This window comes from Durio zibethinus, chromosome 11 (genome assembly GCF_047325235.1).
Source record: "Durio zibethinus cultivar Kanyao isolate XHJ-2024 chromosome 11, ASM4732523v1, whole genome shotgun sequence".
Taxonomy (NCBI): domain Eukaryota; kingdom Viridiplantae; phylum Streptophyta; class Magnoliopsida; order Malvales; family Malvaceae; genus Durio; species Durio zibethinus.
The window spans coordinates 17071662-17085491 of record NC_143172.1 but is presented as its reverse complement, the minus strand read 5'-3'; the positions used below and the strand labels follow the sequence as shown (position 1 = coordinate 17085491).

Below are 13830 nucleotides of genomic sequence, written 5' to 3'. Positions count from 1 at the left end.
TTTTATTAAAAATTAAAAAAAAATTGAATGATAAAAAATTAAAATTTTGAAACTTTTCTGAATTGTGATCAGATAATTTATTTTTGTAATTGATTATCAAAATTTAAAAAAAAAAAAAAAGAAAATCATGAATACTTTAATGACTAAACTACTGGCATTAAGGGGTTTGTAGGTTAAAAATCAAGCTTCATGCGCCGCTGCCAGACGCTACTTTTCCCAACTTTCAGTCACTCTTACCTACTCTCTTGATTGATTCCAAAATTTCAAGAAATGAGGGTCAAATCCGTGCCTGAAACTTCAAAATTTTATATCACTCGATGTGAGATACAGCTGATTTTACCTAAAATACTTAATTTTGATTTCACCTAAAATACTTAATTTTGATTTCAATCTTGAATTCTATGTTGAATAGTGGTGAAGAAACTTTTTTTTTTTTTTTTCTGAAAAGCAAAGAAATGCCTTAATTTGATTTCAATAAAAATATTGATAGTATTCAAATAAATCTTAAAATTTTTTTTAAGATAAATGAAATTTGATAAAAAAAAAAAAAAAAAACGATTGCAAGTGAGAGATTTAAAATCCCCAAACTTTTAAGTATAATTTTGTAAAGAGATGTATATATCAATTAAACTTGGTTTTAAATTATTAAACCTTAAAATTTAGCTAAAACATGAAAACAAGCTCAATTTTTTCTTAAATAATTAAAAGTAAAACTATAAAATTTTTTATTTATTTTTAATATAACGAGAGCCTTGATATTATCAAATATTCTGGATTTTGCTAAAATCTTATTGGTTAACCAGTGTAATGTATAAAAAAATATACTTGATTTACTTGGATGAACTATGAATTGAATGACAAATACTTATTAAAATATTAATAATTTTAACACCTCGATTTTATTAACTCATCTTTAAAATTAATAAATATAATCAATTTAAAATAAAATTTCATAATCTTATTGATGCAAGTTTACAGAAATCGTACGTTACCGAGAGGAAGACCGTAAACTGAAAGGGGTTTTTTTTTTTAATTCATTTAAAACTTTAAAAATTAGTAGAAAAGAAAAAGAAAATTCACGTCATCATAAGCCTCACGGCGCAAATCCCAATAAAGTCCTTAGATAAAAAAAAAAAAAGCAAAGGAAAATAAGAATGGTGGGCCCTGAAGTTGGTTGATTTTGTAGACATGGTTGCACAGCGCTGTCAGCGCAGCAGATATTCTGGAGAAACAGCAAAGTCCATATAACATCAAAATCGAACCCACTACCCCCAAAATTTTACCGTCTCGCAATCAAAAATCTTTTTCATTTTCCTTTCAAAAGAAAGGGTCAAGGCCTGAAATAAATGTACAATTACAAGCTATATAATTTTGGTTTGATAACTTTCAATCGATGGGAGTAGTTTGAAAAGAAGGCGGGCATTGAAGCACAACGTATTGGTATACAAAAATAGTATATTAGGAATAGTTATTATAAAAGTACATATTTAACAAACTTAACTACCTTAACTAATCATGCATCAACAGTCACCCAAAACCCAGACCCAAAAAGAAAAACGACATAGACAAGACAACATGGCAAAACAATAACAGAAACCCAAAAATTACTGATCAAGAGCATTAGGCCCAGTACAGTAACTCACGATGTGATTCCAAAGCCACTGAACCAAGTACCTTCGTCTGATACCATTCATGTTATACGTGGCACCCTCTTTATCGTTCAATAGCTGTCCCGTGTAAGACCCACCACCTCCAGTGCCATAAATACCCTCGCATAAATCCGCTATTTCCACGGGAGCCACTGGGTCTTGGCCGGCATACCAAGCGTTCACCAATGGGTTGGTTGCCAGCTCAGCAACCTCGTGTCCGATCACGCTTATCATCCCGTCCACTCCCACGTCACCGTTGGGTGATTTTAATGGCTTAAACCCCTGCATGTATTCCGGTACGGCGAAGGGATAGGCGCATAGCCCCGGGCAACGCTTGGCAGAGTTACCCACCCATGCGTATGGGAGCGTGTAGCCCACGATGGATGGAAATGTGAAATAGTGGAACCCACACACTTGGCCGCAAAAATCCTGGACGTACACGTCATCGGATGTGAGCAAGAGGTAAAGCCCACTCTTGGGATTTATCGGCAACGGTTTCGTACTCGCTGTTACCGCGCTTTTTATGACGGACTGTATTGATAAGCGCGTGAGGGATTTCCCATGCGAGTAAAAACGATCGTTTTTCTCTTCCCCCAAGCGCACCGTACGGGAGATGTTGGCCCCCGTTTGGTCCGTGTAAAGCTGTACGGTCTTCCACCACCCAGCAACCGAAGGGTGCTTGGCATTGTCGGCAGAGATTGAGTTGATAAACTCGCGGATTATCTTCTTTTGGGATTTCTGCCACCGGCCGTACCATATTGCGTGGATGGTGATGTTGGCTGTGAGCACTGGGCCCATGTGGTATCTCATGTTGACGAACTCTGATGAGCCCTCGAATTTCTTGGAGCCTCCGAACATTAAATCGGAGCTGTTGGATTTTAAGTGGGGCCATGGACGATATCCGATGACCGGAGTTGCTATCAGCAGTATAGAAACTGGGATAAAGCTGAGAAGCACCGGATTCCGGTGCATTTTTTTTTAAGGGGATTCAAAGAGTGGAAAAAAAAGGAAATGGGAGGTATAGTACTCAAGCGCTTGTGATGGTGATTAGGAGTGTATATAAATAACAGAGAGAGAGTGAGAGAGGGAATTCAGAGATTTAATTTTAAAAAAGTTACTGATAAAATATAATATTTTGAATTTTACTTGAGGGTATTTTGAAAAGGAAAAAAAAATAAAAAAATAGAAATGGATTTTAGAAATTTTATGGGGCATTGATATGCGGGTAATGGAGGACAGATAGATTCTTTAAAGTGAAGAGTGCAGACTGAAGAGGGGAGGTGAGGCGAGGGTGGCAAAGTGGGGCCTATGGGGAAAAAGTGGGCCATGATGATCATCACCGTCATCTGATCTGATCTGATCTGATCTGATCTTTTTTTTCTTTGGCCAAATGATCTGATCAACGGTTTGCTACTAATAGCGCGGGAAAACATTGGAGGATTGAGTGGTTTTATGGTTTGTAAGTTGTATGCACGGATTTTCGAGGGAGGGGGCTCCCTCTGGAGATGAACACTGCATTTTATGGAGCTACCAACCGGAGATGCATCCTTGTCTATGGCTGGCCACGTGGCTAAACTAGATGAGAGGCAGAGTGGAGTCAGGTGCTGTTTACCAAATCAGATTTTATCTTGAGCTACAGCTGCTCATATCTCCGCAGCCTTGTCTACGGGGGACCTTCACAGTCGCAGTCCCACGGCTTTGTAGTCCCACAGAGCCATAGTTGCTAGCTTACTCTTACCTATTACTATAAGCCACATTTGAGCCATCCCGAAAAAAAAAAAAAAAGCTTCAAACTTTAGATTAGCGATGTAAATTTAATGGTATTTTGGTACTGCTATTAACATGTTAATACATATTTGTTACATTTAGGATATTTAGTTGAGCCATTTATTAGGAAGTGAAAAATATAAATATTTGAATTTGAAGGATTAGATGAGTTAATTTATACGGTATTTATAAAATATAACATTTAATATATTTTTCTCTTTTTAAACTGTAATCTATTTTTATAAAATAAAATAAAAAAAAGCTTATTTCATGTATTACATATTTGATTAAATGAATATGACAAAGGGATCAAAGTTGTAAATATGGAAGTGAATAGGTTGCTATAGATTGAGATGATTATACTTAAAATTGAAATGTTTAAAATTAGAGTAAATTTTCTCAAAGGCCAAACATACCAGTATTACTAGTGTTTCTAAAATCGGGTGTATCAAAAGTAGAGACATTGTTATTTGCATTAACCCTTTTGGCCACTTTTTTTTTTAATTTTATAATTTCTATTTGTCTTCACTCTTCATGATATTAAATTTACTTAAAGCACATGAAATCTCATTACTTACGATCAAGGGCGAAGTCAAATATAAGATTAAAAAAAATCAAATTAAGATTGAAGTTCATAGAGAAAGAAGGATCAAGAATGATGTTCAGTGGACTGAATTGTTATACTAAAATGCTGTAAAAAAAATAATTCAGGAATCATAATCCAAGTCTACTCCCTTTGGATTAGCATCTGCGTATGATAAATTAGCTTTTGAAGATATTTTAAAAAACGAAGAATAAAATAAGTACGTTTGAAAGGCACTATAAAAAACTAAATCATTTTAGTTAAAAAGGGGGAAAAAAAAAAGCTATGTATTTAAGTATTTACTATATTTAAAACTGTAATCGTTTCTACAACTAATTAATATGTTAAACCATAAATCTTGATGAATGACTACTTCTTCTAGTTGTTGGGGATGCAATTTATGACCAAACAACCTCATTTAACTCCATGCGTGCATATTAGGGGTTTTTGTATGCTTTCAAACCCTTTTTATCTATTATATGTATAGCCTTCAAGGATTCAAGCATTGTAAATTTCATCATCTGCCATCTACGTACTCTAACAACTAATATTACAAACTAAACTTTTATGACCGAAGAGGAATACAATTGATAGTCATGTTTGTACCCCTCAACTAAAAACGCAATCCGTTGTCCTATTATCTTTATCAAAAAAAAAAAAAAAAAAAGAAGAATGCTAACTCCATAACTCCGGCATAGAAGAGTGTTGCCCCGTTGGCATTTCCGTCCATATCAGTCCGTCACTTTTCGGCTAATTTACGTTAACACCCCCCCTTCTGGCCTCTTGCGCTGTACAAATTGTGTCGACTGGGCCCTTTTTGTGGCTTCATAAAGCAGGAGAATCCTTTAAACGAAGGGCATTCTTGAATTTTCATTGCTTAAATGAGTGCTTACATGGATAGGGTTGGGGTAGAAGCCAAAATGGTGAAGAAAATAGAGGAAACAATTTTTATTTCGGAAAAAAAAAGAACATAGGAAAAATACAAAATAAAAGCGTCATAGATCCTTATTGACAACTCCTATCACGTCTAGGATGTTTCATGGCTTCAGCCTTTTTTTTATTTATTATTATTATAAACCGGACCTCTCCATGTCTGGTTATAGCAGAAAATACATAGGAAGAAAGCAATAGAAGACCAAACGATGTAAATACAAACTGGGTAAGGTTTTAGAATCTACGCTCATCGATGCTATGTTTCTTAATTTGAACTTTAAAATTTAACTCGGATGATTTGAATAGTGCAAAGTTTACTTGTCTAAAATGAAATGATTATTAAGAAAATGTTATGCTGTTTCTTTTATTAGGCATGTAGGTTATCTATGTGACCGATCTACGTTTTATATGAAACTTCCACAAATAAATCTTGATAATACCGAAAACACTTGGACTTGAAGTACTTGAAAAAATGTGGGTGAAGTAGATATAGAACGCCTCAGAGACAGTGGAATTTGACCCACGCCAAAAGGAGTAGAAAATAGAAGTGATGATGTCAAAAGGCAAGTGGCACCGGAGATGGGTGCAGCTAATCACGGAGTAATTTGCGCGTCTCCGAATCATGACAGATGGACAAGAAGCGCCGGTAGCCAGTAGCAATTCCACAGCTCAGATTGAGAGCGACTCTTTTTTTTATATGGCCCCACAATTAGCAACCGAACCAATCAAAAACACTATTGTGGACCTCATCTTTTGGGCTCATGAATGTGATATCACCTTCCCTTTTAACGCGTGCTCTTAACACGCGCCTATATATGTGCATCGGCTGCTAGCGAGACAGCGTCGCGGAAACTTTGGGGTGTTTGGCGGGTTTTTAGGTTACATGGTCTGCCTTCAGCCTGTCGTGACTACCATACGTTCGTTTTAGAGCGTGCGCAACACGACCAAGGGTTGATTCTTATAAGAAATGGTTGGGTCCGCCAAATTTTGGGAGTTTCATGGCCACATAGTTGTGGCTGCTTTATTCGTTTTCACGGACAGTTCATATTTTGATGTAAACGCCTCTATAATTTCTGTCCCATTTTAATTCAGATAATGATTTGCAAAACCCTTTCTGAGTACTTATTTATCTATTTCTATCTGCCAGCTATCATTTTTTATTCATTTTCTAGCCACGTAATTAAAGTGTTTTTAATGTAAAAGAAATTGCACCTTAAGAAAAGTGGAATGAATAGCATATATCAATATTTAAATTTTAAATTTATTAAATTTATTTTTTAAAAATAAATTATATAAATTAATTGATTTAAATCCTAATTTCATACGATTAAAGTATTCTAAAATTTAATTTTCTTTTATGGATTATTTCCTAAGCATATAATAATTAAGTTGCTAAGTGTATATTAGTATTTATTAGTTTATATCACATGAATTGTCCCTCTTGCAAATCTTGAACTATATATAGATTAATTATAATCTTTATCTTAATGCAGATCTAACAAACTTGTTATTGAGAATAATAATAGCGGGAATTGATCATGCACCAAAAAAAAAGTGGGAATTGATCAAGTATATGATCATATAATTATATAATTATACAAACAACCTTAAGGATTAATCAAATTTCAATTTCTTCAACAATTCCAGAATGTCCCAATATTGCAAATACATGTTAATAGTATGTAACCCAAAAAAAAAAAATACTGATAATACAAGTGATGTAAAAACAGCTTGTGTGTGTGTGTATATATATATATATATATATATAATATTGATTTAAAATTTTAATCTATCTTTAACTCCTAACTTTTATTTAGAAAAAAAAATTATGTATTTAATTTCTCTCAAATCCATAACTTTTATGAGTCTGATTAACATGTAAGTCAGTTGAACTAATACTCAGTTGGCAAAAGCTTGTGTATAGTGCTTAATAACATTTGTAACATTAAACTCTATCTTAATTATGATTTATGAACGTATAAGGTATAAGACAAGGTGGAAAGAAGATTAAATTGTAGCCGATTCCAACTAGTTTGAAAATTGAAATAAAGAAACAATGGAGTTCACGAGTTGCATGCCTCGGACAATGGCTCCATCAACAAAACTTTAGTGTTCATAATGATTATGGACGTAACATTAAATGAGAAATACTACATGATACATAGCCATACGCTGGAAGGCTCCTTTTTCCTTTTCTTTTTTTTTTGTCATGTAGAGAACATTTAAATTAACAAAGCAAAGTACTGCTGGCAGAGGGGGAAATGTCTATGGAGTAGGTAGGAGAAATCTATGGAGGTTCCACTTTAAGCTGTCATCTACAATAAAAGAGAGGTTTTTGAGAGAGACCCGGGAGAGAGTTTGATATTTTTATTTTTACAGCTATGAGGGAGTTTTGAACTGGTCCAGTCCCAGTGTGAGTGTGAAGATAAAAGCTCCAATCTGATATGCTGATTTGTTTGGCTGTAATTTTCAGCTTTATTTCATGAGCTTTTTGGTGGAAATTGGTTGGTCTTCTCCCTACCAATCCAACTTGGGTTGAGGGCTGTAGTATAACTTGCTTGTCTATTCACATGGGGGTTATAAATTACTTAAACTAGTTCGTGTATAAAATTAAAATCAAAAAGAAAAAAAAAAAAATTGAACTAGTGCTAGTCTATATTAGGGAAACTTAGTATATTGTTTTAATGGATCAGCAAAGTACAAGGCAGGCGCTTAGGGGGAAATTTCCGATAGCAAAATGATCAAAATGCTTACTAGTTGTGTCTTTGTCCGTTTCATTTTCAATGTTTTACATGATGGAAAGTCTTTTCCAAAAAATATGTTTTTCAATGTTTAGCAAGGCAGTGGGATGCATGGGAGCCTAAACTTTAATTTTTAGACAAATCTCACATACACTTTTTATAATATTCGCGTTTTTTCCGCTCTTCCTTTAAATAGTTTCTTTTTCACATTTAATCTGAACTTAATTATCGTGTTCATAAAGACTCATGGTGTGAATGTGTGGGAACGACAGCCATAAGCTAAGAGTTGTATGTGAAAAAAATTACTCATCAGTTGAATGTGGAAAATGTAAATATCACAAGATATGCATGTGTGATTTACGATTACCTTTTTAGTAGCAAGAGTATTTTATCCATTTATTTAAGCATTTAGTTTATAAGACCGTGAATATACAGTAACAGTGCATACATTTCTCCAGATTAAATAAGTATATTTTTTATGTCTTTTCCAGTCGTTTGTAAGAGACCTTCCCTCTAGACTCTAGAGTGGTTGCTGCTATTTGTTTTACTCAAATGCGCATGGAATTGAAATTACTAGGACTAATCAGTTAATCAGCCATGTTTGTTGGCTAGAAATTTGTCATCAGTAAATATTGCAGCTCATAGCGTTTTCCACCCAAAACAAATTAATAGTATTCTTCGTAGGACACAGTTATGAATTTCAAACTAGGAATAATCAATGGAAACCTTAACAAAGTTTTATAATTAGATCGATGAAAATGTCTCACAACTAAGCTGGCTACAACTCTGTCCCATGTAAATGTAAAATTAAGGATGCAGACAAGAACAACTCAGTCAATTTATAAATATAAGCATTAAATTGGTAGTTGAATTCCTTTTTCTAATTATTAAGAGCTATGAATTATGGAGGTGCACTTGGAAATTCATTATGTACAGCTTTCACTAGGTAAGGCAAATAAATAATTAAACGAGGCAGGCAGGAAGTAATTAAGGTCAGTCGCTTCAGCCATAGCCAATTCAGTCACTTGGCCATATACCTTATTATACCACTTGCCTTTGCAGCTCAGTGATGTTCAGTTGATTTCAGCTTAAAAAGCATTATGCTGTTTTTCTTTATGCCTTCAATCTTTTACGTTATTTTGAAGCCAAACAATGATTCAGATATTTTCACGACAAATGTCTATCTAGCTAGTTAATTTCTTTATTGGAAACAACGTTGAGGGGGGAAAAAGAAAAAAAGAAAACCTTAAAGCTGTTGTTCTATGATGATTTAATAAAAGCTAGCCCGAAAAATGATGCTTGTTGCGGTGAAATGATGGGGGTAGTAATCATTGTGAATGAAAAAGAACCGAAAGAATCCACAAATTAAGATTTTATAATCTATACATACTGATTTTACATATAGACAAAACAATCACTTTGACAGGAATGATTACAAGAAAAATCAACACTGCTTTTGTGAAAATGATGTCGTTGAACTGATTGGAAATAATGAAACTATTTGCTGTTTAATTCATGGTCATTTTGACTAGGCCTCTTAATCATATTTGGGTTTTTCTTTATTTATTTTTTTTAAGAAGGTGTTTGATACATAGTAATTTGTTTTAAATTATGGTGATTTATATATTCCATAATTATATCACTTTATTTTATAATAATTTTAAATTATTAAGATTATAAGGTTACTATTTCAAAAAATAATTTGATTTTCAACTTAAAAAATAAAAATATTTTATCATTACGAAAAAAATAATTTTTAATATTATTTTATGATTAATTTACTTTCACAAAAAAAAAAGTAACATTACTTTAATAAATTGGCCACTAAAAATTTAAGAAAAATTAAATTTTTAATAATTGATTCTAAAAAAGATTTTATGTTGTAAATTTATATTGAGTAGAAAAAAATAATGAATTTATTTATTAATTTTTTAGAAATTATTTTTATCAAAATTGATTATATTTTATAGTTTCTATGAAATAATGTTTAACTATTTTATAATTTCTTGATTCAATAAGTATTAAATATTTTATTTTTTTAAGATTATTTTGGATATTTTGTACTATATGATTTATTTTTTCATATAATATCAAACATATTAATTTAAAAATACTAATGATTTATAATATTATATCAAATATGGTAATCTAATATCATTAGTGATCAAATCACCTTAGTGATCTTATTATCATGATAATTAGATCATCACAGTGATCTTAAAAAGATATCAAATACTACCTTATAAAACTTTTTAGGATCATATATAGTTCACTAGAAGTTGGAAGTGATAGAATACCAAAATATCTTTCCTTGTTCATAACAAGGGAATTGATTTTTTTTTTTTTTATCTTTATAATGTTATACCCTATTTTTTACTAGCTTTTTTTTTTTAATTTTAAAATTGTTTAAAATTTACTTATTTAGGTAAAAATAAAATTTTAATTATTTTTAAAATTGTTTAAAATAAATTTTTAATTATTAAAATTTTTAATAATTAAAATTGTTTAAAAATAAATTTACTTATTTAGGTAAAAATAAAAAAATTCAAAATTTAGATAAAATTTCAAGAGAAAATTTAGGGTGCTCAAATTCTTTGTTGAAATTCCACCTAAAAAGGTTATTTTTCAAAATTTCTCAAAATCTTTCACCTATTTACTACAATGACCCACCATAAAATACCAAATTTAATAAATAAAATAGCATTTTATTTAACTCTAATATATATATATATATATATTATTTTTATATTATTAATAATATTTTTACTAATCTAATCATACCCATATTGCATAATTTATTTATATATATATGTTTTATTCTTAATATCATTATTTTTCTTTCATAATTATTTTTTTATCTCATCAAATTCTAATAAAATAAAATTGTTTCTAAAAATATTTATCAAAACTAAATAATTATAAATGCTACCATTTTGAAATCATGCATGATAAAATGCCTTCATATCAAATTTTTTTCAAAATTTCAAAAAATTTCATTCAAACGCAATCTATGACTTTGTTTGGTTGTGTAGATAAAAAAATGAAAGATAAAAAATTAGAGAGAGAGAGTGAAAGATGAAAAAATATATATTTTTCATTTCATAGTATGCTTGGTAAAGAAAATGAAAAAGTTAAAAAAAAAAGTGATTTTTTTCTATTCATTATTTGGTAGGATTGAAAATTGAAAAGAAAGAAAATGAAAATGATAGGATTTTATCATATAACATTTTCCGTTAAGATACAAAAGATAAAATTTAAAAAATAAAGGACATGCTTTGTAAATATGCACTTTTAACTCACACTCTATTGGCAATAAAAAAGATTCACATTCTTCTATTTTTTTCCATCCATCTTTTCAATTTGAAATGGTTTTATCTTTGTGAATAAGTGTGAAAACAATCATTTTTTAATTTTTTTCTTCGTTCACCAAAAATTGATTTTCTTTTTAGTTTTCATTCTCCGTCGTCCTTACCTCACCTTTTCATCAAACACATTTAAGAGTGAGTATAGTGGAAAAAAAATTAAATGGAGAAATAATACAATGCACTACAAGAAATATGATATTTAATAGCAAAAACTTTGCATTGTTGCATTATAGATATCTGTATTAAACTTATGAGGTATTGTCCGCTTTGACCCGAAGATCTTACGATTTTATCCTACAAAAGATGCATCGTAAGTTTGTGATTAAATTTTTACATATTTATCATTTTTTATCTACACATTCTTTCAATGTGAGATTGGAGATATTACAATCTCCTCACTTTTAATGCTTGATGTCTCTGTCAAGCCGAGTCCATTCACAGAACCAATATCACACCAGATCATCGTGTAACACTTAGTAACACCCATGGTCTTTCTGTGTAGCACTTAGTGACTCCCACAACTATCGATTAGTGATCGTTTTGATACCATTTATGAAGACCCGTAACCAACCTGCGAGATATTATTTGCTTTGATCCGAAAATCTTACGATTTTTATCCCACAAAAGGTTTCTTGCAAATTTAAAATTAAATCTCTACGTATATATAATTTTTTATTCACACATCCTTCTGATACGAGATCGAAAACGTTACACGCATAAATAATTATGCCATAAAAGGTGTTTAAATAATTCTTATGCATATTTTTATTGCCAAAAATAGTTTGTAATACCTATTGCCGCATAAAATTTTAATGTTACATGCAAGTTGTTTTAAGTTACCGCAAAAAAAAATTGTTATAAAAAGCGACAGCAACAATTTTGTATATATTTTTGTTATAAAAATAACGTCTACTTAACCTATTGCAGCATAGCACCATTTCATTTATGTAGAATATATATATATATATATATATATATATATATATATATATAATATTTATACAATTTATAAAATTTACTTTAGAACTTTTTTTTTGCTAAATATAAAATTTTTTTATTTAAACATGTCGTAAACTAAATGTTCAAATATTCAAGTGCAAGAGTGTATACAATATGTACTTTTTGGAGTAAAATGCATCATTAAATATTTTATTAAATTTTATTTTGATTTGAAATCATACAATTGTTCTAGTTAAATTATCATTCATAAAAAATATAGATGATGTATTGTAATGCAAAAATTTAAATCAATATATATATATATATACATGCTAAAGAGACATGATGCCGATTGCAAACAAGCGAGGTTTTCAAAAGTCAAGCGTAGCAGTAAACCGTGCTCTTCTCTGCGTGCAAGTCTAATGCACATATATACATGCTAAAGAGACATGATGCCGATTGCAAACAAGCAAGGTTTTCAAAAGTCAAGCGTAGCAGTAAACCGTGCTCTTCTCTGTATGCAAGTCTGATGCACGACTCAAAATCTGATACAATTGGTCAAGAAAAATACTGATGAATGGCAATCAAAATGGACATGTGACATAGGACAGCGTTTCACTTAGTCAGCTTCCTTTTTCTATCAAAATTTGGTCAATGTCAAAATTCGGCCGCCTATGGTGGAAAAATCAGACGCATTATGGGACATCATTGAATATTTCAACAAGCTAAAGGCAGAATATAGGCTTGTCGAGCCTAGGATGATTATTCAGGCATAAGTCTATGTACATGAAAATCTCATATTGGGTAATTATGAGAATATTTTATATAATACATGCGCGTAAAAATTTAAATTTATTTGTGAAAACATATAAAATTATGAAAGATTTAAACTAAAGTGGTTAATATTTAACAAATTAGATGTGAATCTTTACTATATTATATATTTAGGTGCATAGGTGGTCCAAGTTAGGTTTTACAACATAATAAACTTTGCCTACTTGGGTCCATTTCTCATTTAATTCAGAGTTTCATTTTTCTCGTCCTCCTTTACTTGTGTCAATAAAGGTTTAAATCAATTTGCCAAAGGACAAAATTCTAATTATTCAAGAAGACTATATCTTTAAGAAATTGAATGTAACTTTTATTTTTATTGAACGCAAAATCGTGAAGAGGTATCCAAACCTAATCGTTCAAGTTACCACTTTAAAAGCAGCAGACATGAGCAGAGGATGGATGCTTGATTGCATGTGACAGGGGACGCTCTAAGCAGAGCAGAAATTTAATCCTTGTCCTGGCAGTGGCAGGGCATTCATTTTCAACAGGGATCTAACTCTTACATTGCCCCCAATGCCAATGCCCAAAGCTACATCAATCACATAATTGCAAATAAGACTCTGTTGTTAGAGCAAAAACCTTTTCTAGCTCTTTCAGATATGGCCCAACTTTTAATGTCTTAAATATATCATGAGTTTTCTGTTTTCTTTTTAACATCCCTTTGCATATATTATTATATGTTAAATTTTGCCTAGTTGGAAATCGAAATGGAATCATTCTCCACCCTTTTATTTTTATTTTTTCCTGTTGGGCTGACAGAAACGTTAAGAAATGAGGTGTGAGCACCATGAAACATTCGCATCTTAAATGAACTATATCAAAGCCCATACAACGTTTGTCTCTTTCTACCTCCAAAATGTTGCCTATTGAGCCCAATTTTAAGCAGCAAGAGTCCAAATCTTTTACTCCGTCAGACTTTTTCGGAATTTAAAAAGAAAAAACTGATTTTTGTGTATAATATTTATTTTTTTTATAAATTTATGTTTTATAATTTTTAATATCAAAAAATAAAAAAATAA

General features: G+C 31.1%; 1 protein-coding gene across 1 annotated transcript; it reads right to left on the bottom strand.

Annotated features, from left to right (window-relative positions):
• Nucleotides 1–1437: 1437 nt before the first annotated feature.
• On the bottom strand, nt 1438–3438 carry EXL3 (EXORDIUM like 3). The gene has a single exon (XM_022881932.2). It carries the CDS (start codon nt 2619–2621, stop codon nt 1605–1607), a length of 1017 nt encoding a protein of 338 aa, XP_022737667.1. The 5' UTR covers nt 2622–3438; the 3' UTR covers nt 1438–1604.
• Nucleotides 3439–13830: the final 10392 nt, after the last annotated feature.

Bases quoted from the DNA above. Each gene is read 5' to 3' on its own strand.
- EXL3 (XM_022881932.2), bottom strand. From the start codon at position 2,621: ATGCACCGGAATCCGGTGCTTCTCAGCTTTATCCCAGTTTCTATACTG.